The sequence below is a fragment of the Carassius auratus genome, chromosome 14, assembly GCF_003368295.1.
Source record: "Carassius auratus strain Wakin chromosome 14, ASM336829v1, whole genome shotgun sequence".
Taxonomy (NCBI): domain Eukaryota; kingdom Metazoa; phylum Chordata; class Actinopteri; order Cypriniformes; family Cyprinidae; genus Carassius; species Carassius auratus.
The window spans coordinates 6,908,031-6,935,609 of record NC_039256.1 but is presented as its reverse complement, the minus strand read 5'-3'; the positions used below and the strand labels follow the sequence as shown (position 1 = coordinate 6,935,609).

Sequence of the window (27,579 nt, the reverse complement as noted above, 5' to 3'; positions counted from 1 at the left end):
GAACAAACAGACCAAAGAAGACAGTTTCTAGAGAACTATATTTACACAAATACTCTTGTTTTACAGAGAACAATAATACAAAGTATAAAATACTTACAAAATTTTTGCAACAATGTACATATAAAAATAAGATCTATCTTCTCCTCAAGAAGAACTGCATACATACAAAATAAAATATAAATATACATGACATCCTGTCACAGAATCTCGGATGAAGAGAGAGTTCAGGTAATGACCTGCCTTCAAAATAACATCAGACACCAGAGGGAGAAAACAAACAGGAATATTAACCCCTCTCTCTTTTTCAGAAAAAAAGAATAATAATAATTTGAAACCAAACACAACTTAGTGTAGTGTAACATGATGTGATCTACTTTCATCAGTGCATCCTCTTCACTATTAGTCACGGCCTGATTAAACAAAACACAAAGCATCTACTTCCTAAATTTAGTCAATGAGAAACTAACCAATGGACATTAAGCATATGGAACTTCAGTTTAGGTGAACTGTCACTTTATTCCCTCAAGGCGTGCCAAACTCGCATGACCATCGTTAGTGGAAGATAAAAATGAAGAATGGTAATAAACATTTTGTCTGGATGGAGAAGAGGCTTCAGGACTCTGAATACATTGCTTTTGTGATGAGCAGTTTGTTACTACATGAATATTTTTTTTTGCCATGAAACAATAACTTAGGAATTTTTTTATAATATTTTTGGAGTTTACATTGGAAATGACTTTAGAAGAGAATTTGGACACTTTTGCATCAGAAGTGCTATTGCTGTAGATTTAATTCATTTCTAAGGTATTCCACAATCAGTGACTGACTCTCATTCAGATCTGACAGCAATTCAGTGACGTCAAGCATATAATGTGATTGGTTATCAAGGCACATGTGATCCACGTTGACCGTTACACCAACGTTCAATCTCCAACAGCAGAGCATACAAGTCAGCATCTCCCTATAAAAGGATCTGTTTTCTAGTGATCCTGTAGAACTGGTTTGAGGTGTGTTTTATTTGGGTTGGGGCTAAACCTTTCTGGGAGCATCATAAAGAAAAGTAATCTGGATTTGGACCAACATGGTTAGTTAATGATTCAAATATGTTCATTTTTGGGTTAACTTATTTAGACCGTTTTACTGTAAATCACACGTTGTGCATCTTTAAGAGTGCAAATGTAAGGCTTGTGAAATGTCCAGACACTCCTGACATTGAACAGAGCCTCCTTGTGCCTACAGCAAACACACAAAACAACCGTATGATGGCTGAACACACGTTTCAGCACACACTTGTCATAAGAAAATTCAGTGGTTTTACTGAGCCACAGGTTCAGTAGTAGAGCATTTCCCTCTTCGACATTTCCAGTCCAGAGAATACTTCAGTGACAGGTTCTGTGCTCTACTTGACCTCTATTATATACACAATATATATACTCAATAGAGAACACAGCAGATCTGACTGTGATATGAGTGGTTTCACCATCTCTGAAAACATGATGTGGATGTACATGTTTTTTTCTCCTCTACCAAAGGCACTGGTATTGGCTGTTATTGGCCTGTGGCCATCGCTCATTGGTGACTGGCCAACAGCTCATCTAGATCATCCATCCACTCTTGTGTTGTCTGATTTTTTAACAGAGAGTCCACCAGGTCGGTCTCAGTGGAAAACCCGGACAAGCTGCTTCCTGATTGGGTGCTGTAGCTAAACTGGAGCTGCTGATTGGCTGTCCTGTTCAGCTGATAGGCCTGACTGCACTGAAGTCCTGCAGTGCGGTTGGGTCCGGCCTGTGGCTGACTGTAGGACCCCAAGTCAGGCAGAACCTGCTGAGTTTGAGGCGGCGCTTGCTGCTGCCCCTGTTGGACCGTCTGCTGGCCAGGAGCGGGCAGCTGTTGGGACATGCCTGGGTTATTGGTCCGTTGCTGGTTCATGTTAGGCATCATTTGTCCAGGATTCATTCCTGCCAGGGTCCTACCAGCTGCACTGTGTCCCATGCCACCCTGGGGAAACGGGGTGTTGTTGGGAAGTTTGGACAATCTCGACTGCATCTGGAAGCCAGAGTTTGGGAAACCTGCTGGCAAGCCTCCGTTAGCAGAGCCGGGCTGGAGACCTGGATGCTGTTGGGGCTGCTGCTGCCATGATTGGGCCTGTGAGGGCAAGGCACCCTGGATATTGTTTGGCATGGAGCCGGGCATAGCAGAGCCCATGTTATTAGCCATGGTGTTGGGCATACGGGCCAGCTGCTGCTGCTGTTGTTGTTGTTTCAGCATAGCAGCATTGGGCTGGTTTTTCAAGTGTGCTTGTTGCTGGGCTGCTAGAAGATTCTGGCGGTAAGCGGCAGACATTGAAGACACCGGCGGTCTCTGCTGGTTGGGGTGGGAGGGATGCATGGGCATGTTGCCGTAGAGGACCTGTTGCACGTCGAGACCGCCTGCACAGGATGAGAGGTTCATGTCTGCTTGACCGGCGGCTGGAGGGTTACCAGTGGTTGGTCCAGTATTCTGGCCAACTCCCATTCCCATCATGCCTTGTGTCTGAGAGAACATCCGTTGCGTTCCAGGGGTGGGGCCACTCAAAGAGTTGACGTTTCCTACTGGTTGAGATGCACCTAAAACAGAGTAGGCCACACAATCACAGTTAGAACATGGCATAATTTCCCCTTTAAGAATTCAGAATTGTTGATGGGATGTTTAGATGTGGAGGCAGGTGAATACAAGCTTGCAGTTACTAAGTCAAAGAATGTTACAAATTAAATAATTCACAGCCAGTCTAATGCTAATTTCAGCATTTACTAATGCATTGTTAAAATCACAAGTTGTGTTTGTAAACATTAATGTACTATGAACATTGAATAACTTGATTTTTATTAACATTAACATTAATAAATTGTGTAATAAATGTATTGTTCATTGTTCATTCATGTTAGTTAATACATTAATGTTAACAAATGGCATCTTATTGTAAAATGCGACCATTAATATTTATTCATCATACTGTTGAACTTGACAGTATTTTCTCTCTTGTTATTTAATAAGAGCTTCAAAGAAGACGGAGAAAGCCAGAGTCTTGTGCCCTGGGTTTATCAGTATCAATATTATGCTCGTTGGGAGAAAAAGAAAAACTCAAACAAAGTAAAAAATAATTTGACTGATATCTTCCCCACCCCAAGGTTTCTATAGATATCACGATATATCGACACCGTGAATTCTTATGGCCACAATAACTGTGATATGAAAAATCTAATATCGTGACAGCCCTAATTAGAACTTTTATATCTCAATAACAATACATTATCTTGATATAGTTATTTTTTTATTTTAATAAGGTTTTTTTATGATATTAATACCATAGAATTCTTCATAATTCATATAATATATATATATATATATATATATATATATATATATATATATATATATATATATATATAGTCAAGAGCAGTGGGAGATTTTCTCTTACTGTTGTTTATATGAATGACAGACAGGAAGAATATTGGACAGCTTCCCCTTTAAGACTGAAGTCCGGATCCAATATACTGTTACATATACGCTTTTTCTAGCACATGTTTACATTCCCTTAAGACCTAAATGACTGTATTTATGAGGATACTTGCATTTGGATGCATATAAGCGTTTATGCAATCATTCAAAGCCAATAGAGGCAAAAATGCTCACAAGCTCTATTAGCAGCTGATGCACAGTTTAAACAGACAGCGCACACATTTAGCTCTGTTGTTTGTGTTTCAACGGCCTGAAATCAGTTATTTTAAACTGCAGCGCTTGCAAACATTAAGTTTTCGTGACCACCTTGATCCAAAAATGTCATAAAAGGCATCAGGAAACAAAATCTACGTGAACCGTAGCGGTCTTGTGAAGAGATATGTTTGCCTAACATAAAGATTTATGATTTAACGTCAGCTTTTATTTGCATTTGCACAATGATGAAAACATACACAGTGTGTACAGGTCAAATTCATGGTTAGACTTAACCCTAACCTGTTCATGGCATCCATACAATTTATTTTTATTTTTTTCATGTTTTTGTCCAAGTTTTGATTTGAATTAAAACATTCATTTGATTATTCTTCAAAACACAAAGTCTCTTAGGTTTGAAACAACATGTGGGTGAATAAATGACGACAATTTTTAGGTGAACTAAGCTTTTAAATGTAGACTCACAGATGAACGACGGCCGTGTACGTAACGGCGCCAAACTCCAAACTTACGGTGTACCTGTCATTCAAATGAGTCTATCAATAAACACACTTGCAAATCAGATGGGCTTGTTTGTGGACTGCTAACAAAAGGCTACTTGTGTTGAGCCAGGAAGCTCGTGTCAGAAAAACACCAGTCGGGTGTAAATGAGACCCAAGTTATCAAGACCAAACCACTTCCTTATTCTACCTCCTCTCTACTTTCTAGCATCCACCCGTGTGTATCTGGATGCATTCTACACAACAGAATACCTGTTGATGCAACATGTAACAAACAGCAGGAGTTAGAGAGGCCAAGTGATGATCCAGAAGAGAAAGGTGAATACCGTTGATGTTGTGCTCGCTGAAGCCGGAGGAGTGCTGCTGGGCCAGGCGGGGAAGCACCCCGGGGAACTGAGACCCCTGCTGCTGCTGGAATGGGTTCTGCGGGTTCTGCTGGTCCTGGTACTGAGGCGGTGGACGGGTCAGATGTCTCTGCAGCTGCTGTTCCTGCTGCCGCTGCTTCTCCTGAGGCAAACACACTTCAGTTAGGACTTCCATGATATCAACAGACTCTTAGGAGAGGAACAACACTGTGGCCCGAGGTTTTTTTATTCTTGTGAGGCTGCTGCCCCCTAGAGGTGAACATTCAAAACAGGACAACTCAAAGAAATGATGGGTTAAGGCATTGCCAACATCAATATAGTGTAATCTGTCATCACACTGCACAACAATAATTAATGTTTTTGCATTATTGTAAGGGGCAGATATAGACATAAATAAAATACATCTAATTGTTAATGTATTGTTCACTTCTGCTTTTAGCTGTATCCATTCTAGCCACAACCACATTCATGGATTGAATGAACTTATAGACCAGTTAGGTGTTTGCAAACAGTGATGAGCTTTTCCTTGTGGGCGGAGCCTATCTGGTGGCAGAAAATGAATGAAGGAAAAGAGGTCAGTTTTAAAATTAAGATTTTATTCTCACAACTCTGAGATTCTCTCACAGTTATGATAAGGCAAAAAACTTGTGACTTTATATCCCTGACTTCTGGCTTGTTTTCCTCTGAATTGACAAACTCACTATTGTGGAGTTAAATCGAGTTATAAAGTATGAACTAGAAGATATAAACTTGCATTTGCGAGGAGAAGAATAAAAAAAAGCCAGAATCATGAGATGAAATAAATAAATGTTAGGCTATGTAAAACGTTAATAGCAATAGGTTTAAATAAGATGTGCTGTAACAAAACGTCCCCTATGCATGTGTGAATATTATGTAGACCTATTGTTTAAATCAAATTTATGCATTTAAAATAATAATAGCATTTTTCATCCATATTCTCTGCATTTAAACATCTGTGTTAAGCTAAATGGCTTCTTTGACTCAAATAAAATGATTGGCCTTGCGATTCGGAGATCCAAAGGCATAAAAATAATTGTAAAAATAATCTCCCTCCACTTGTCATCAGTGTTGTTCTGAGCTTTAAGAGACATAACGGTGACGTCTACTCCAAACAGGTCTATTCACAAACACAGATTTGGCTCCAAGTTTGCTTTAAATGAGCCAATGTTGAAGTAGTTGTAAAATATAAATCACCATCTGCTGCTGAAAACTGACTTCCATATTTGCATCCACAACTGTATTATTTGGTTAAAGAATGAATGATTAATTATGAGGATGATTCTTATTAATAATAAATGTAGTTGAACTTTGCGGTCTTTAATCATCTTACTATTGCTGGCATTTTACAGAAGCAAAAATATTTCTAATATTGGCGAGGTCACCTGCTGGAGCATCATCTGTCTCTGGATGAGCTGCATCTGCTGCTGCTGCTTCATGTAGGCCGTGTTACTGTGGTTCCCCGGGATGCTGCTGCTGCTCTGCTGTGGGGTCATCGTGTTCCCCGGGACGGGTACATGAGCGCTGGAGGGGTACGACCCTGAATCCTGCAGAGACACAGCGAGAAATGACTCCTTAAACAATAAACAATATTTCAGACTTGACTTTAGCTTATTGGCACATCAGTTTCACAGGCAACTGGCAAACCTTCACCTTCATGTGAATCCCACAGCATTGACATTTTAGTGCTCCTTCACCGATCAAAAAATGTCCACGAAATCATCTATGTCCAATACGCCACCTTGTATACAAAACTCGGTCATGCCTAGATTTAAAAGATTAAATCCATCTTGTTCCTACAACAGAATTTATTTCAGAAAGTTTGTTCTTTGAGCGATTTTTTTGTTAGTGTGATCTGCCGATACCGATTCTTACCGATTCCATCAGATTCCTACTTTTCTTCAACTCAAAGTTTTATTTTCAGAAAAAAAAAGGTAAAAAGTCAGTAATAAAATAAGAACAAAAAAAAAAAAAAAACGTTAAGTAAGTTTTTATTCAGGTGAGAGATACGACAGAAATTTAAGGAAATCAAATGTAAATGTATCAGATTTAATTTCTGCAGTCTTCATTGTATATATTAAACCATTAAAGTTATAAAATGTATTTAGTCAAGAACAGAAAGTGATTTTCTTTGTCTTTTATTCTTTGATTAACATGACAGACTGCAGCGGTCCCTTTAAGAGTTTATCAATGGACCCAAATACTGTTACACAACACGCGTTCTCTTACTCATCTATAAAACATCACAAAACTAATTGTGTTTAACTACATGTTGTTCAGTTGTTTTGTTGCAATCTTTTTTGTTTAAAGTGCTACATTATAAAGGTGACTTGACTTCAGTGCTTACAGCAAATCCTTTCTCAGGCTAGCGAGAGATGACTCTTGATGAACTAACAACAAAAAAAAGTTGGCAATCGTTATGACGCTCAGAAATCTTACGTTTAATAAAAATCACGTGACACTGAAGACTAGTAACGGCTGATGACAATTCAGCTTTGCCACCTCAGGAATAGATTACTTTTTTTTTTTTTATATTAAAATAAAACCGTTATTTTAAATGGAAAATATTTCACAGTACTATGGCTTTTAATGTATTTTTGTCAGATAAATGCAAACTTGAACAAAAGAGAGAACATAAAACTGATTTTCTTTTTTTTACTGATCTCAAACGTTGGCAAAAAAATTATTATGTATTATGCAATTTCTATTATAATAATATATACACATTTCTTACATATGTATATACAGTTAATTATGATATTTCCTTAATATAGCACTGCATTACAGAAAGAATCTGAATTTAGGTAGCAAATACTAATGGTCCCAAACACCTAAAATTAGGCTTCATTTTCTTTTTAGTATAAAATCTAATTTCTTCCTTTTGATTTTGTGGTCAAGTAGAACTAGGACACACTCTTGGCAGTTTTTACTTACCCTCCTACAGTATAATTAATGCAATCCACACCAACTGAATGCTTCAAATCTCACAGCTTTGAAACTCATTTAAAACTCACACACCTCTCCTCTCTGATCTGACCTGATCGGGAGGAAAAAAGCTTCCTCAGCACCTCTGGACTACAGACGGAGGCGAAGACGGTTTAAAAATATATCAGAGATGCAGCGCTGGCAGGCGGCAGCCTTTCACAACAAACCAGCACACACACACACACACACACACACACTCAGAGCCGGAGGTATTTTGAGGTCAGCGACGATGCTGAACCCTGTTATCTGAAGAGTGAGATGTGCACAGAGATTTTACAAGAGCATGAACAATAGCGAGTCGATGAACTATGCAAGTAAAAGTTGATATCTAGCAAGAAAGTAAAAGCTAAATGGGTTAAAGGGCTATATTTAAACAGAAAGACTGTGTTATAATGGGGGCTGATCCCAAAATACTTAGTGCAGGACGACTGCCAGCACGCATGAAAGACTGCTTTGTCGCCCGCTCCTCTCTGGCTCCGTCTGTCCTTTTCTCTGTTGACTTGTCTCTCGCAGCCCATCCCAGCCCCCACCGCAGTGTGTGTGTGTGTGTGTGTGTGTGTGTGTGTCTGCTCCTTAGCAACCAGCTGCCTGACCCAGACAAACTGTTCAACCCCCGGGGCGCATGAGACACAAAAACTGGTCCCTCCAACTGGATAATATACTCAATACGTTTTTATTTTATGCATTATATTAATTTGTTGCTGACTGTGAATATTGCTATGATTGAGTCATGATTAAAATCTAAAATATATTGATTATTCTTGCAGTGTTTATAATAAAGTATTCATCCATTCACATGTGCTCTCATCATTTTAAATCAAACCTCCTTGCAACAACATCTCCATAATAATAATACTAACATGAAAAAGCAAACATGAAGACTTTTATTTGCATATTTAAAGATCCACTTGCGGTTTAGTTTAGTTTTCCACTGTACATATTTTGACTTATTTATATGGATCTTACCAAATGTCTTTCTGAATAGTTGTGTGCTGAGGGTAGTTAAAAACACTCCCTGCTGCTGAGAACATCTTCAAGGTTAGCGGATGAGTAGTAAGTTACTAAGTAGTTTTTTTTAAGGACTCTGCTCTTGAAGTGGTTAGATATATTCCTCTTCTTATAAAGTGGTGCTGATCACTCGGTTTGGAAACGTCACAGATAAAGAAAAGGAAACTTGGTATGATTGCCAAGCACATCACTGAACAACTACCTTGATCGTCCTGAGATGGATTAATAAAAATGTTCAACCTTCACATTTTTTATATCAGTAAATGTAAAAGAAAAATGAAAGTTTTATTTCTAGAAGCTCTTTCCAGATTTGTATTTGTTTTACCCTGACAACAGACTGATAACATCATTGATAATTCTAGTCCCTTAGGCTAATTCGAGCACCTCATTTCCACTGCGGTGATGCAGAACGATCTCGTCATCACTGTTTGAAGATGACTGTAATGCAAACGACATCCAGACACTTGTGTGTCCAAATGCTTTGAGGCCACTGTAGTCTGAAAGCTAAAACACTGAAGGCTGATTTAAACTTCTGCTGTTTCAGCTATTAAATAGTTCAGTTTTGTATGTAATGGCAAGGTGATTAAATTTAGTGTCTTGTTTGGAGCATTTTTTGGTTTGTTAAATAAGTTTTTTTTTTTGCAATGAAACTAAGCGGCCAGCGGCAGACAGTGAGCCTATGTTTGATCAATTTAGCTTTCTCAAATCATGAGGATTTGCCTAAAATAAAATCTATAGATATAAAACAGTTCAAGTATATAACAATGCTTAAACGTTAGACCCAGATAAATCTGGCTATATCCAATAGTTTGCACAGACTCTTCGGGACAGGGAGACGCCAGCGTGATCTCTTGAGTTTTTTTCACTGGATACGCCTTCGTTTGCTTATAAGAGTAATACATCATTCGTAACCGCTAAAGGTCTGCTTTAATTTGTGTGCACTCACAATATCAACAAAGTGTTGTGCTTATATAAAATAAAACAAAAGCATGATGCGCTTTCTGCATCTGCCGTCTCGTCTTTAAGAGGAGCGCTTCACAATAATGAACCAAAACTCAGCGAATACATGCCTCACAGACATGATAAATATATCTATGGAAAGAATCACTACTTAACGAAATAAAACAAATCGAAAATCTTTCATTATAATCATAATCCATAAAGATGGACTTTTCTCTAAATGCGTGTCTAATGAGATGGCAAGTCGGGATCGACAACTTCATCCTTGCGATACAGACTCAGAAAACACTAGTTTATTAGTAAATAATTCAAATATCTGCTTACTATTTTCCCCATCACAGTTATGGTAATTACTTTTGCAGGGCTTTGCAGCAAGCTCAAGCCTATTGTGTGCATTTGAACGCAGAACTTTTTTTTGGAGTATTATGGAATATTGGAATATTTATATATTTTATATAATATTTTTTTAAAAATCCATCGTTTACACACCTTTCTATTGTTCCAAACATTCAAGATTTGGGGTAATCTTTGAAACAAAAATTACTATACTGTAGTGAAACTAAAAATGAGGTTAAAGTTTATTAAAAGCCCAGGTAACCAAAACTTAAGACCCAAAACAGTCATAAAGGCAATGTAAAACAAACCCAATATGAATCAAGGAGTTAAAAAAATAAAAACACATCAGGTCCGGCAAACGGAGACTCAAACATGATGCATGACAACCAATAAGGTTTGCTGCCGTCCATAACTCATGCAAAAGCTTAAATCCCCCTATGTGATGTGCTGTATGAAAGTGTGTTAATTAGCGGTCAAAAAAAAACTTTGAATTTTAGGAGTGTGTTAAGGATGCAGCCCTAAAAAAAAAAAAAAACATTCCACTGCAACGCGTGTTTTTAAATTAAAAACCAACTATTTTAACTATCAAAAATTAACCAAAGTCTTAATGATTTTGAAAAACACGAGGGTGAGTAAATGACCATTTTTGGGTCAACTAAACCCCTTGTTAGCAACTAGTGTTGTCTAATGCCCAGGACACAACATGATCGGGCTAGTTTGTTTGGTGTGTTCCACTCGTCGGTGTTGAATCAGTGTCTGGGCCGTCAACAACAATGATAGCTCTGACTGGATGTTCAGTTTAACAGACGAGCCAGTGACCAATAATTAAAGCGAGAGTGATGAAAACAAGCATGTTAAATGAAGGTGGTACAGACAGAAGGCTGTTTAAATGTTACGTGATCTTTCCCAAACATTCCAATCAAAAAATGTTCTCATAAAAACATAAGCTGCTTAAAATGATTAAAGTTATCAGCATTACTGATATTCAAAATGGTAAGCCAGCACTGCTTTGTTTACGTTTTGTATATCTGCGTTTATCTGGTATATGCTTGTTTCGGTTTCTCCTTTTGAATGACGAATATATACTACTGATAGCTGCTGATATAGACAGTTCATTCCTCTGATGCATGCGCAGAACACACGTGTTCGATTCCCTTCAGCTGTAGTCTATGCAGTGTTAGAGCGCAACTTTTTGGACTGCTGACGCGAGGCGACAACATCGTCAGCTTTCGTCGCCGCTAGTTCTTTGAAGACGGCTTGATGTGTCCTAGCCCTAAAGCACTGACTTCATTACCAATCGGTGAGCCGATTCTTAAATGGCGCTAGGGCTGGGACAACGCGTCGAGGTCATCGATGACGTTGACGCAAAAAATACTTTGATGCAAAATATTCGTCGACCTGTTTTTACTTCTCTAAAAAACGTTTGCAAAACGTTTACCTTATGTGCGCTGAATATACGCGATGGCCGGATCAACATTCTGTCCAACGTTATAGAACCAATCCAGGGTTTTTTTCTGCATTGATCTTTTTTTTTTGGCGGCTGTCAAAGCCTTGTTTGATCCATAGAGAGTAAAAGAAATGGACACAGCGACCCCATTGGAACTCAATTGAGACAAATGAAGCCCGGTTTTAGCGTTTTTTAGCACTTCCGTTTCTGACGCGCAGACTCAAACGAAGCTTGACGACGTCAGCAACCTGTCTGACAGATGTAAACATTCTAGTAGCTGTGCGTGAAAACTGCCATCGTTAATCTTGCAGAGACGGCGAGCTTGAGTGGGGAGTTCTTTGTCGTGAGTGAGTAGGAGTAAGTATTCTGATTAATTATTTTGTATAGTATTTTAAAATGTAACGCCAGTACGCCATATTAAGTTAATTGCCTGCGAGCTTCTCCTCCTGTCTGTACAGTAATGCGACAGAGAGCTGAGTGGTTATGACGCAATCGTTAGCCTATTTTTTACAAAAACTGTTTATACGGGGCCATAATGTAACATAGAAGGTAATGGAGCCCTTTATACATTGTCGTGTATCTTTGGAAATAAATAATGGACAAACGGAGTCTTTAAACGCCTCAGATGTAAAGTTATTCGCTGTCAAAGTGACGCCAAAATGAATGGGAGTCAATGGGAATGCTAACGCAAGTGAAGTTCTGCTAAAAGATGGCAGCCCCCACCCGACTTCAACTTCCGGTCGAGTTCCTTGCCCCTTGGTTTGATCGGTGAGTGATGTAGAATAGAATGACTGCTGCGCCTGACAAGGGCGCGTACGAGAGAGAGCCCCGGCTGCGCGCGCACTCACAGTCTTGTAACAACACGAGCGCTTCTTGCTCTCTCGCTCTCTCTCCCTCGTGCAAATTAACCAAAATCATTAGACACGATAGAAAAAGGGTGGAACGCCAAAGTTTCACGTGGAGCACTCTGAGAATTTTTTTTCCTCCATGACAGGCTGCTGGCTCCCACAGTTAATTGTTTTTTTTTTTTTGGAAAAAAAAACTCTCTTTATTAGCTTAAAGCCCTCAAGTTTACATTGGTTCCTGTATTCTTTCAATTGCTCTAAACAAGTGTTTTGGGTGACCTTTTTTTTTGAATGCTAGACAAAGTTGTTGTTATTTTCAGAAGAATTTCAAGAAGAACTTTTTTTCAGTGAGCTAGGCCCTATGTGTTCAGTAAGCTTGTTTCAGTAAGCTATGTGTTTTCAAGGCTTCAAGGTTTTATTGAATGCTATCTCTATACAAGTGCAAAGTAATGTATTCTTAGTCTTATTTTGTAATTTTAAGAGTAAAAAACATATATTGAAATGTTAAGGAATTCATGTTTTTTTCATTCAGATATGTAAATCAACATGTATAAATTGTTAGTAGTCAATTAATGGGGAGATAATCGAAATCGAATCTGTCTGGAAAAAATTAATCGTTAGATTAATCGATGCATCGAAAAAATAATCGCTAGATTAATCGTTTAAAAAATAATCGTTTATCCCAGCCCTAAATGGCACTCATTGTAGTAACATGCTCAACAGATATGACTGTGATTGGCTACAATGATCATTGCTTCACACTCTTCCCCGAGTACATGAACAGAATTGCCAATCAGCAGTGTTTAAGAATGGGCTCAAATGTGCTCAGATGTTAGCAGGAAATAGATGTTTTAAAAAATTCAGAACCCACTGGTACCGAAGTTGGTACTTTTGACAACACTGAGCTACAGATTTGACGATTGCAGTCAGAAGCTGGTCTTACCGGAGCATGCTGGTGTTGCGCTGGTCTGAAGTTCATGCTGGCCGGCCTCTGCTTCGCCATCTGCTGTTGTAGCATCAGGTTCAGGATGGCCTGGTTCTGTTTGTTCTGGTTCTGTGTGGCCGGAGGGCCCCTGGGGGCACCAGGCGCTCCAGCCTCGTAATGGGACAGGGGTTTAGTGTTATTGTAGTCCAGCATGGCAGCCTGGGCTCCTGGGTTGGATGGGTGGCTGAGGTGCCCCGTGGGTGCGGCTGGGTGATTCAACATGTTGGCCTGTCCACTGGACTGCATGTAGCCGGCTGGAGCGCCTGCTTTGGGAGAACCCTTGTTAGGCATGAGCAGGGTCTTGGGGTTAGGGAAGTCTTGCGGGTACGAAGAAGGACTGGTGGACTTCTCAATGCCAAAGGTTCCACCCATTTGACTTTGTGTGGGAGCATTTTGGGGCCAAGATGTTGAGTGGATGGGCTGCTGGTGGAATTTCGCTGCTTGCTGTTGCTGTGGTTTTTGTTGTTGAGGTGGTTTCTGAACCACATGCTGCTGCAATATCGCCCTCTGCTGCTCGCGTGCCGCTAACTGCTGCAGTTGCTGCGCGGGGGACAGGTCTTTGGGTGGGGCGGGTAGCAGGTGGTTTGGGAGTTGCCTGGTGGACTGCTGCTGCACTGGAAGGGCCGGCGATGTGGCCGAAGCCGTTGCAGGGGAGTTGGTGTGAACAGGGGGTCCAGATGAGGTGGGTCTCACCTGAGGTGAACCATTGCAAGAGTCTCGATCGAAAGCCGTAGCGGGGGAAAATTCAGTCTTCACGCTAGCCAGATCTGGCTGCATCAAGCTCTGACCTGCACTGGCGGATGGGAGCTCGGGGTCCTTACGATCTCCAAAACTGTCACTGAGGAGCTCCTGGAAGTCCTCGTAGGGTACGTAGCGGTTGAACTCCTCCATGATCTCACTCCAGTCCTGATCGTTGAGGTTGAGGTCAGGGAAGAGGCTGTTGTTTCCATTCATACCTCCACCAGGAAGTATGCAGGGCAACATATCGTCCACCGGCTCCTTCTTCATTTCTTTCAGGCGGAAATCAGACTCTGAGCCACATGATGCACTGCTATCAGTTAAACCGGACCCGTTGTGCTCTGCACCGACCGCTCTGTGGTTCCCATTGGCCATCATGGCTTCGGTACTCACGTTATGTTTGGAGTCCAAAGGTGAGAGAGGAGGCACCGTGCCATTCGAGACCCCATTAAGACCCCCCAATGAATCCTTAACACAGGCTTTTTTATTTGGCGGGTAGCCATCGGTGAAACCATTGACCTGGTCACGGCCGTGGGGTGAACCTGCATTATCCAACTTTCTCTTGACAGTCTCCTGTAACTGCACACAGAAAAAAATGAATTAACATTTAACAAGCAGTTCATTTAGGATTTAACTTCATATTTCTTACAATAGTTGTAAAAACATGCATACTAGATAAAACATTAAAAAAATGTGGGTTATTACTATTATTATTATTATTGATTACTAAGTAATGATGGGAATTTAAGGTGCTGTGACTAATTATAAATCACCTTTTGTAATTTTAATGGCCCTGCAGTGTGACTTTTTTATAAAAAATTTTGATTCTGATATTCAGGTTTTACAAGTATATTATGTAAATTACCCTCAAGATAAGCTTTTCTTTTTACTTTCAAGAGTCAAAACTACGTCTAAGATTTATGTTTACTTGCAAAGATGTTGGTCTCATTTTATTTTCACTAAATAGTTATACAATAGACAATGTAGATACAATTTAAGATAAACAGCTGAAAATAATTACTGAGCAATGATGATGATATGCTGTGGGTTGGTATATTATTCATGACTCATTATGGTGCATTATGAGAATTAGCTCAAGAAACTCCCACTCTCATGTTGAATTGCATACCAAATTAAATAAAATCAACATAAGGTTGTTAAAAGATGTGTAATGTGTATTACTAAAAGGACAAACATTGTGGACTAAGAATACTGTTTTTCTACATACATTAATGATAATTAAAACAATTTTTAAAACAATTTTTAAAACAATTCACTTTAACAGGCAGACTTTTAGGAACGAATCATGCTCTTAAAACTGAAGGGCCACTGCTCTCCCATCACAAACATTTAAGCCTGCATACGGTGTGCTGTATGACCTTTAGATCAACTTATGCACTTCATGTGGTTGTTAATACAAACTAAATAAATACACATTATTATTATTTAGCAACTTCCTAGAAAACTTGTGACGTTATAAAAAAAAAAAAAAAAAAAAAAAAAAAAAGTATGAGTCTTTTTCATCAGTTTTGGAGCATTTACACACATTATTCACAAGAAAGGAACTCTATTCAATCAAGGCACTGTTATGCATGTGATATTTTATATTACTTGTCATTTAAATGTTTCAGCTGCGCTGATTCAAGTTTGTTATTTTGTTGTTCAGAGACATGCATGTGAAACATTATACTAAACTTATACTGGCAAAGTGTTTCCAGACTTTGCACACATTCACTGCGTCTTTTCAAATAAAATGTATATATGTAAATAATGCCGATAAATAGAAGACAATGTAGTAAACTAAAAGCTCAAAGAAGAATGAAGAGAAAAGTAAATCTGCCTTTAGTTTATTCTTCCTGCTTTTCAAGTCATTTGCCCAGAGACTGTAATGCGATGAAGATATGTATTATCATTCAAATGTTTTTCCTTATTTCATACATACCAACTAAATGCTCATGCAATGATATTTTATAAAAATTTTGTTTTGTTGTGTTTTTAATGAAAAAAGGTTTGTCTTTAGTTTGTCATGGGGCAAAAGGATTCAAATACAACAAAGTGCTTGCTCTTTTTTTCTCTCTCTCTCCACTCCACTTAGTATTCAATAGCCTTGTGATGACCCCTCTACACTCCCACTTTCCCACAGCATAACACACCCATTTCTTGAGTCTTTCAAATTTTAGGTGTGAACGACCAGTGCTAAAAAGGGGGACTCGTGACACTTTAACAAATTTAAATGTGACTGTTTACTAGCGCCAACCAATTTAAAACTATAGTATTAACCACAAATGTATTGCTACTGTGTGCTAACAAATACCATGTCACAGGAAATGAAACTCCCCTGCTTTTTTGACATAATCTGAGATTTGGAGGGCTGGTGCATGATGGCCTAAATAATAATTTCCAAGTGCGTGGTGTTTAATAGGAATAAAATGAGGTCTGAAAACAGAAACGCATGTGCAGTTTTTGACCCATCTGAACAGACTTGAGCCTCTGTGTGCTGACCTACGGTCTGGCTGTGAGTAAAGGCATGCAGGCCATCGGAAGTGATCTCCCAACACTGCAGAGTTTCTGAACCTGAAAAACTGGTCTGTTTTTATCAGCTACAGTCGTTTTTCTGAGACGACCTAGCTGGGGCGACACACCCACGAAAACGTGCTTTCTTCCAAACAGGCCAAAACTCTTCCAAAGCTATTTTATTATTTTTTTTTTTTTTACTGACGCATGTCTCTTAATCTCTTGCACTCTTTCCCTCCATCTTCGTGCCTCCCCCGCAGGCTTGAGCCACATGGGTCTAATTACCATCTGTATGAACGTGTATCCCACAACAAAAGAGTCAGCGCACGGACCGCGGAGGGGTGCGGGAGTGTGCCAAATTCCTGCCCACGCACAGCTCAGGCTCAGCTCGCCTTTGAAAGCACTGCCTGCTACAATAGACAGCCCCCGACCGCACAGGGTCCAAGGACAGAGAGCAGCGATCAATATTAGAGCAAAGACTCGGTCACTACACTCAGTTTGGTGGACACAGCTACTTCACAAACAAGGGGCAAAGACCAACAAGTGTTTAACATCATTTAGTGAAGCTAGTAATTAGTACTTTAATGATTGAGAGCGGGCAAAAATCTGTACGTGAAATTCAAACCAGCTTCACCAGATTCACCGAAATGAACATTCTTGGCCTGAAAACGAGGCTGAACAAAATGAAACACTTGGCTGAAGACCGAAGGATGAATTTTTTTGTTTTTTTCATTTTCAAATAGTGGCAATCTGGTGTAAAGCACATGTTAGTATTAAGTTTTAATTTGAATTTTAAATAGCCTAAACTTTTATATTAGCAGCAGCTGAATGCATGTCAACTGCTTGAATGCAAAAACAAAATACACATCAAATTTCACTTTAGCCGATATATAAAGAATATAACTTATTTACAAAAGGAATAAAAATACACCATGCTATAGGGCAGGCTATGCCTAATATAACAAATAGACCCAGATCAGTATTTTGTTTAGCTGATATTATTGGCCGTTATGAGCATGTCACTGATATGTTGGTATCGGCGAATATGCCACCGATATGAACTTTTTTTTACAGAACATATAATGCAAATTAAATGCTTCTGAATGGTGTAATTACTTAGTTTGTCCAGCAAAGTGCACTCCATTGCTTGCTACTGGTGACCCAGGTCAAACTTCACCCCAGTCTGCTGCTTCAAATTATCGTCACATTACAATGATTCTAACTTTTAGTTTTGCACGATGATATGATGAATGAATGGCTCATGTTTAACAACAGATTCAGTGACGTTAGAGACTTAAGTTGATCTGTGCATCACGGCACGCATCTGCAGCGCATTAAAGCCAGTGTTAAGTCCACCGGAGCTGATCGGTACACAAAGTATATCAGCCGATATATCGGTATCTGTCTTTTTTTTAAAAGACAGTCGGGCTCTAATAACAAATAACTTACATAAGGTTTAAATAGGTATACAAAACTGGAAAATGTGTATAATATACAACAAAAGAAATAAGTAACGTATAACGTTTATTAGCAAAAAGAGTAAGAAGATCTGAGGCATGGCATTCATCTTTGATGTCAAAACATTTATTATATTACATTAAAAAGTTTAAATGAAGTAAAAATCAGCAAACGCTGTGGAACCAATTAAATAAGAAAAGAACGTTTAGAAATCACATTGGATGAATGTCAAAAGTCAACAGGCTTTTCAAAATACTGCCAAACAGGAACTTTTGCATTTACTTTCAAAACTAAATCATCCGCCATCGTCTTGTCTGTCTCACCTCACTCTTCTTGTCAGTCAGTCAGATGGCACAACATCTGTCTGAATACATGGAATTTGTGAGTGTATTATAAAACTAAACAATTAGTAAATAAACTAAAGAATTGTATGAGCCATTTAGTGATTTCATAATCGTACAATAACCAGCAAACAGCCACAATTTTGGTTGCCAAACATTTGGTGCATCCATACTACACACATGAATGTAACCTCAAATCATGCAGCTTTTTAAGAGGTCCTGTTACTCCATTAGATGCACCAGTTGACTTGCCATAAATCGTTTTTTGGTCTTTTTTGGGGGGGGATATTTCTGGAAGTACACCCGAGTGCACAGACTATATTGTAATCATTCGCTGATTGATTTGATTCGAGTATGTATGGACAGGTCGATGGCTAATTTCACTGGTACTTGTGACTAGTGACAAAGGGCTACTACTACTACTACTACTACTACTTCGCACAAATAAGAGCCTTTCCCTGCGCGAGCGTATACTGTACCTGTCCCTGCACGAGCGGAGACAAAGAAGGATGTTCAGCTCAACTTCTCACATGTTGGATGAGAAACAAAACAGACTAAACTGTGACAAAACTTTTTTGTTGCCATTTTGTAAAGTGTAACTTGCATACACATTTAAAAAGCCAGAAGTAAACGTCAGTTCTGTATAGGATTATTTTTTTTGTTTACCTTAAAATTAAATCGACTTAATTTGATTTAAAAATCACCTGCTGTAAGCACACTGAAAAAAAGTGTTTCATTCATCCAATTACAATTTTTTAGGGTTATTGATTGACTTATGATATTTTTTTACTTGAGACAATAGTTATTTATTTTTCATTGGCTCAAGTAAAAAAAAAAAACCCACCACAGATGTGAACCATTACCCTATTTTTTTTTATGGATGAATGAAACACTTTGCATTTTTGTTTTATTCACACCAACATTATTAGATTTTAACATTTTGGAATGTATTTATAGCATACTTTTATTTAGCCTCACTAGTAAATCACTTTTTTGTTTTATTTAAAACCAAATGTAAAAACTAAAATACTGAATGCTGATGCTGAATGTGTGTTCATTGTGTTGTTTGGATTGTAGAACTATGCAGTTATTGCCTTTAATTTCACATGGTTACAGTTAATCTTTTAATTTAAGGCCAGTTCTCTGTAGTTTCAACCCAATTCAAAAACAAAAGCTAAATGCTGATGTCTGTACCATCTATGTTTGTATTGAATGTAGGCTACTGACTGTGCAGTTACTGCCGTTAACTTCAGATGGTTACCGTTATTGTTTTCAATAACCAAAAGCCAGTTTGGCCTATTAAATACCATATAAACATCTTGTTTATGCACACTTTCCTTCTCTACTCTTTTTTTTTTTTTTTTTTTGCTTAAAGATAAAAAATAAACATCTGTAACGGAATCTGCCATGAAAAATCATGATCGTGTATCCCTAGCAATATCTACAGACCAAAACATCCGAGACATGGGGGTAAGTTTCTTTTAATTTTAGCTTGCAAGTAACTACCTAGCAGTGTCCTAGTAACAATGCAAAATAAAACAGAAACTGCTCATCAATACCCAGTAACTGCCTGCAAAACCCCAGCATCGTGCTATTAAATGAGCAAGCCACAATATTTGTTATTTTATTGAAACATAATTTACTTTCAAATACAATTATGGATTATGCGTTTAATTTGCTGCTGGATAATATGCATTATCTCGAATGTTTAATCAGTGGGTAGAAGTATCAGAAATTAATACCTATCTATTACAATTGTTTGGGAAATTTTTTGTACTCTAAAAATAGCATAAAAAACTAAAAGAGGTTGTCCATGAAAACCAAATTATTTGATTGAATTCTCAATCTGAATTCATAATTTGGCTTTTAATAATAAAGTTTAAAATCAACATCAAATACAAAAGTAGCAATAAATGGTACAGCCTTTTGTGTTAACCAAGGCTGCATTTATTTGATCCAAAAATACAGTAAAACAGTAATACTGTAAAATATTATTACAATTGAAATACCTTGTTTAAATTAGTGCAGTCAAAATAAGCACAGTAATAATTATTAACACAGTTAATGAAGGGTGGGGTAGGGTTGGCCTGCCGCTTCTGACTCTTTCTTGGTAAGAATCGCATTTATTTAGAAGCAGAACATCTTTAAGACCACATCAAATGAGGGACTTTTCAGACGTGCACTCCACTTTACCTCAGCGCAAGGCACGAGTCAAACAAGCGCGGATACAGTTCAGGTGACAAGAGAGCTTCAGAAGAACACCAGTGAACTGCGGTCAGATGAGATGTTGTCAGGCCATATATGTCAGTAAAAACTAATTTCCCTGTCTAGTAGACCATTACACCGTGTTTATAGCTGGTGCTCTTCAATTGCATGCACAAATAGGCGGAGCACACTGTATAATGTATTATTTCATATTAAAGTTCAAATGAAACGACAAGCATGCGTGTCAGATCAGAGACACGTTCAGCAGCGGCAGCTCTTAAAGTAATAGCAGCCAAAAAACCCAATAACCCAACTGCTGTGATGTCTGTTAATCAAAGAACATAATAATAACAATAATAAAATTTGGTATTTGATAACTTTATTCAGTATCTATATATTTCCTACTTGCTGAAGGGCACAGGTAAATGAGACATTATGTAAAGATTTAAAAAAAAATAACTCATTAAAGTGAACTAAAAGTCAAATAAAATGTTAAAACTGATCACCCTCAATTATATCGTAATACTGAATGGCTTTAGACAATTTCCTAGAGACATCAGTAGTATTGGAATCAGTGATGCAGTTAAAAGCCTTAATGTTAGGTGGGATTAATCAGGAAAAAAAAGTGTGATTAATTAGTTAATAATTTTAATTGATTGACAGCACTCATTTTTATATATTGTAAAATATAATTTAAAATGTAAGAAATCTAATCATATAATTAAAAAAGAAAAACACCACATTCTGGAATTCACAAAGGGGGCAATATTTTGTCAGCTGCCCTGAGCCCTGGTTAACCCCGGCTAGTAGCTGTGAAAGTCCAGCTGCAGACCAAGTGCTGAACAAGAACAGTGAGTTATGTTGAGTCATACTGCGAGGAAGGGAAAAACAACTAGATACACTACAGTTTCGGCACAAAGCTTTGTGTTCAAGACTCACTCTTATAGCACAAGCTAACTAAAACAACAGCCCGTCTACAGAAAGTTACATCAACATCATATGGTCGGCACTTAAACTGGTAGCGGACTAAATTAGTTTTTTGGGTCAACCATTCTTTTAAGATTGTGACTTAAAAACACTGCAAGACAGGTTATGCTGTTGGGACAGCATACATATATTTACTGAGACTTAAAGGTGCTTAATTTTTGTGACCAAAAATGTAAATTATGTTATTAATAACTTACCCTCATGTCGTTCCAAACCAGTGAGACCTCAGTTCATCTTCTGAACACAGTTTAAGATATTTTAGATTTAGTCCGAGAGCTCTCAGTCCCTCCATTGAAGCTGTGTGTACGGTCTACTGTCCATGTCCAGAAAGGTAAGAAAAACATCATCAAAGTAGTCCATGTGACATCAGAGGGTCAGTTAGAATTTTTTGAAGCATCGAAAATACATTTTGCTCCAAAAATAGCAAAAACTATGACTTTATTCAGCATTGTCTTCTCTTCCGTGTCTGTTGTGAAAGAGTTCAAACCAAAGCAGTTTGTGATATCCGGTTGGGGAATGAATCATTCCATGTAACCGGATCCTTTTGAACCAGTTCACCAAATCGAACTGAATCATTTTAAACGGTTCGCGTCTCCAATACGCATTAATCCACAAATGACTTAAGCTGTTAACTTTTTTAATATGGCTGACACTCCCTCTGAGTTCAAACAAACCAATATCCCGGAGTAATTCATTTACTCAAACAGTACACTGACTGAACTGCTGTGAAGAGAGAACTGAAGATGAACACCGAGCCGAGCCAGATAACAAAGGAAAGACTGACTCGTCCTCGAGTCAAGAAGCGTTTCTGTCAGACGCGTCCGATTCGTGAACCGAGGAGCTGATGATAATGCGCATGTGTGATTCAGCGTGAAGCAAACCGACACAGAGCGTCTGAACCAAACTGATTCTTTTGGTGATTGATTCTGAACTGATTCTGTGCTAATGTTATGAATAAAAAGATCCGGTTACATGGAATGATTCATTCGCGAACCGGATATCACTAAACTGCTTTGTTTTGAACTCTCTCTCACAACAGACACGGAAGAGAAGACAATGCTGAATAAAGTCGTAGTTTTTGCTATTTTTAGACCAAAATGTATTTTCGATGCTTCAACAAATTCTAACGGACCCTCTGATGTCACATGGACTACTTTGATGATGTTTTTCTTACCTTTCTGGACATGGACAGTAGACCGTACACACAGCTTCAATGGAGGGACTGAGAGCTCTCGGATTAAGTCTAAAATATCTTAAACTGTGTTCTGAAGATGAACTGAGGTCTCACTGGTTTGGAACGACATGAGGGTGAGTTATTAATGACATAATTTTCATTTTTGGGTGAAAGATCCCTTTAAAGCTGATTTATACTTCTGCATCGCTGTCTGTGTCGATGTGCAGTACACATGCAAACCATGATGTGCATAGGATCGACGCAGAAGTATAAACTGGGCTTTAGGTGTACTGTAGATACATAAGCGTGAGAGCACACAGAGCTATTCAGCGGTCCAGGGGTCACTGGGAACAACAGTGAGTCAGTGGTGTGGGCGAGCAGCGGAGGGGGGGTGAATGTGAGCAGACCGGAGTCATCCTAAATGCTGTGCATCATCACACCAGCATGAACATCCCAAAACTACAGCAGCACTGTCCTACAGCCAAACTAGGACTTTTTCTCTGACTACAGCCTTTATGCCTAACGACTTCCAAACTAGTCTGACTGCCCCAAACACAAAACCAGAAAAAAAAATAGCTCATATTCTAACCTAACTGTCCTGCTAGAGCATATAACAAGGCACAAAGACTGCCCTTACTGTGTAATTAATGCGTTTTCAATATGATTTTATATATTTGAAATAGTCCTGCATTGATACATATTTTTTTATTAAAAGTGCATTCTCTTAACATCTTAATCCACAAGCCATAATAATCGATAGCTAGAATCTACTTTTTTTTTTTTTTTTTGAGATGTTCTTAGTAAATATTCACTAGTCCAAACCAAAAGAGCACAACCTCAAGTCTCTCTGTCTTCGTTCAGGGATGTGAATGGCTAACCATTTTGAATCAGCAATCAACGACCTTAATAAATAAGGTTTTTAATCAATTTCAGCTTAAAAGCACTCAGTTATCATGCGAGCACATGAAAAACATAAAAAAAAAAAAAAAAAAAAAAATTGACCTAAACCCTATCAAATCTTTCAGTGCAAACTGTTTGTGAAACGCAGGCTAAAAGTGCTGGAGTGCTTCATTCATTGCAAGTAAAAAATATTTGCATCAAAACTGTATGTTAAAGTCAGCGTGAAATGAAAATTAACCTTATCTTCATGCATGCTGTAGAACTTATGGTGTGGACCATTCATCCAAGCATGTTTCTTTCCCCTCTCTCTTTCTATTTTTTCCCCATTTGACAAATGTTTCGTTTACTGGATCTTCCAGTTAGATGTCAGACTTCTCTCTGGTGATGTATGCCGGACTTTCCATTCATTCATTTCTCTTAATCCCACCGCTTCAAAGTTCATATCCCTACACTCAAAAGTGTAACGCCCACAATCAAGCATCCAATCAACAACACCGAACCAAGTCCCACTTCTCTGTCTGAACAAGTGTTGTGAGTGAGGTGTCAAGATGAGAGACTTAAAGAGATACTTCACCCAATAAAAACAAACAAAATAACAAAAAAGCCAATTAAGCCATAAATTACTCACACCTTTTCTTTCAGAAAAATTTGGTTGGATTTATTTAAAAAGATTTTGTCTTTGATCTTTCAAGTCATTTGATGCAACTAGCGTGTGTTGCACTCCATCGGTCCAGGAGAAGTTTAATATAAAGCACATCCACCGGAAAAAAAAGTGTCTCGCATGGCTCCAGGTGGTGAACAAAGACCTTCTGTAGAGAAGGGATGAGGATGTAAGAAAAATATCCCTATTCAAAACTTGATAATCACTTTAATCTTGCTTGCACACACAAATGGAAGTGGTTCTGGGGGAATGATGTATGGAGGACAGCGCTGCGCAAATAAAAGTGCCTTACAAGACAAATCTTTAGGATTTTCCCTTAGTTTCTGTGACTCGTTCTGCTCTGTTCAGCGAGCAGCTGAGAGGAACAGTAAAATATACAAATGGAAACCAGGTCTTCAGGTCTTTTGACAACACAAAGTCAGCTGATGCTAGAAATGCACCAATATGCAACACCCCGAAACCCCAAAATGAAGACTGCCCATCCACATGCATCCGTGTGTGTTGGAGGAAAGGACGCTGGTTTCAACATTGATCTGTCAGTTCTCAGGTGACCTTACTGCCCACTCCTCGTCAAGACAGAATAAACCTGCTGTCAGATGTTACAGAGGTTACAGTTATTCATTCATAAAGAAAGCTGCCCTTATCGGTTTAATTTGCTGGTTTCTAGCAGTGCAGTGCGAGTTTAATCAGCTGTGGAACATGTAAATCTCCACTCATGACTTCTCTTTGCACTGTTTATCATGAGCTAGTGCCTACACACTACAATAAGCATTACATGTTATCAGTTTCAGGAGCCTGACTGTCTCTGTAAAACCAGCCACGGTTTCGACATTATACACCGTTCTCTGTGCCACTGTTTCAATCAATAGCACTGTCGCAATACCTTCAAAAGGACAACAACATGTATAGGAAAGCAGGGCTAGAAACAGAAGGATGGCCAGGTTTTCAGTGTCCTCAAAGTATTGGACTTAGATGACACCTGGTTTCAGAATTTCACTGCATTAGAAAACAGAGCAAGAGTCATTCGCTTTCAGATGCTACAGGTCACAAAGTTGCACTAAACTTTTCTCAAACCTATTTTTGTGCTCTGTTTCTAGGTTCTAATGCAATGACATTCACACGTGTCTAAGTCCTTCAGTGCTGCTTTCTAGAAGCAGGGATGCTTTGAAAGATTCGATCAGCACAGCAATGCATGCTTAAAAACAAACACAGCCATGAGGTGATCATTAATTGACCCCAACTCTCAAAACATCTGTGGCACACAGAAAACAGCACTGAGCTCATGTGACGTGCTACAGGACGTCAGCTGTTGATGCTGATGCTATAACACACACACACACACACACACACACACACACACACACGTTTGTTTTTGTGGAAAGTGGGGACATCCATAGGGGTAATGGTTTTTATACTGTACAAACTGTATATTCTATGGCCCTACTACACAAACCCTACACGTAACCCTCACAGAAAACTTTGTGCATTTTTACTTTCTCAAAAAAGCTCATTCTGTATGATTTATAAGCGTTTTGAAAAATGGGGACATGGGTTATGTCCTCATAAGTCACCCTCTCCTTGTAATACCGGTGTCATACCCATGTCATTATTCAGAGTTGTGTCCTGATATGATACAAAAACAAGAACACACACACACACACACATACCTGCCGAAGCACCTCAAACTCTCCGATATCAGCTCGTGCATTCAAGCACCTTTCTGCATTCTAAGGTTTTTTAGACAACCGTCTACTTCCGTTATCTTTTAAGAGCTCCGGTAACAATTTATTTTAAGGTGTCCTTGTTACACGTTGCATGCACTTATTATTATTATTATTATAACAATACATTATGCATAATTACATGCAAGTAACCCTAAGCCTAACCCTCACCATATACGAGGCAGATGTAGTTAATTAATACTACTCAGTACTTGACACTTAACAAGGACACTGTAAAACAAAGTGTAACCGGTGATACAAAGGAAGTCCCCCTGGAGTAGTGTAACAGTTTCTACATCAAACACGTGAGGTTTGAATCTACAATCTTTCAGTCGTGACTCGTTTCTCACAGACTCACCGCGATCAGCGTGCTGTTTCTGCTCTGCTCCCCGGTTGTTCCGCTCGCCGGGTCCGTGCCGGTTCCCCCGCCGCCGCCCGTGCCTCTCTGCCCCGCGGGGTCCGCGCTCGCCGCCGCCGGCTGCCGGTTCTTGTTGTTCGGGCGCTTGAGCTTGGTCTGCAGGCAGCGCGGATGCAGCGCGTACGTCTGCTGTCTCTCCATCTCCAGCCGCTCCACGGCAGTGCTGTCATAGCGCTTCTCACAGCCGTTGTGATGCCGCCGGAAGAGCTCGATGCGCCGCCGCAGCCGCTCCATCACCGCGCTGTGCCGCGGCACCACGAAATCCGCCATCATCCAGAAGAACCGCGTTTATAAACTCACTCGAGTCTCCGGAGTCCAGCACAACTCTCAGGACAGATCGTGCTGTTTCAGAGCGGTGTGTGTGTGTGCCTTTACAAAACACACTCAACTGCCTCCATCTTTATCACTATCTGCCTCCTTGGACAACAAAAGAAACGGCACATAGTTCAGATTTGTGCGCTTATATCCAGAAGAGTCCAAACGCAGAAACTCTAAACTTCCTTTTAACTAGACGACACAAATCAGTGAACACTCTTCCTTATATAACTGTAATCCTGACACTGGACAGAATGAAGTTAAAAACTACGACTTTATGAATGAAAGCGTCCCCTAACAGCAATAGCGTTTGCATCTTAAAAAGTTACATTTGTTTAAACTTGTAACGTTACATAATTTAGAGAAAAGTTTAAGAGGAGTCGAAACTTATAACGTTACTTAAGTTATCTCTTTTTGAAAACGTATAAAACGTGAATATTTAACGTTATCTCTCGTTTATAAACGCAACACGACACGTCGTTAAATCGACTTTTCTCTTACTTTAACGAAATTTTTGCAACAGATTAAAAATATTTTTTTTTACCTCACAGTTGAAGTTGACCAAAGACGTGCTTGAAATAAAACTTATCGACGAAAGTTTAGAAAGAGATGGATAAATCCTCATACATTACAACTATTCAGCCCAAAAACACTAACTCTGAGAGTTACGAGCGAGTTTTATTAGTAAAAGTAACTTTTAAAGTAGCAGTGCGGCTAACAGCTGATCCTCACTGTTACATTACAGCTACGGATGTAGCTTAGCCTGCTTGCTAACTAGCCCTCAAACAAAGCATTATAAACTCTCTTTCTCTCCCCAATCTGCTTCAGAAGTCGTAAAGTACACACAGCCAGCTACTGTCCCCGGGTTTGACTCGACGTGAAGAAGAAAAGGCAGACGAAAAAGAAATCAGTTCTGCCCCGCTGCGAGTCTCTATTGTTTTCCAGTGTTCAGGAGGCTGTTGGTCGCCATCTTGTAACTATTTTTTA

General features: G+C 39.0%; 1 protein-coding gene across 2 annotated transcripts; it reads right to left on the bottom strand.

Annotated features, from left to right (window-relative positions):
- Positions 1-20: 20 nt before the first annotated feature.
- Positions 21-27,579, bottom strand: LOC113113487 (mastermind-like protein 1). Of its 2 annotated transcripts, XM_026279689.1 has the most exons (6): positions 27,137-27,579; positions 26,218-26,694; positions 13,119-14,477; positions 5,980-6,141; positions 4,538-4,718; positions 21-2,606 (listed from the first exon to the last, which is right to left on the bottom strand). In XM_026279689.1, exons 2-6 carry the CDS (start codon positions 26,548-26,550, stop codon positions 1,570-1,572), a joined length of 3,072 nt encoding a protein of 1,023 aa, XP_026135474.1. In that variant the 5' UTR covers positions 26,551-26,694; positions 27,137-27,579; the 3' UTR covers positions 21-1,569. The 2 variants fall into 2 exon arrangements, with proteins under 2 accessions (XP_026135474.1, XP_026135473.1); XM_026279688.1 differs by having other exon boundaries at positions 26,218-27,579.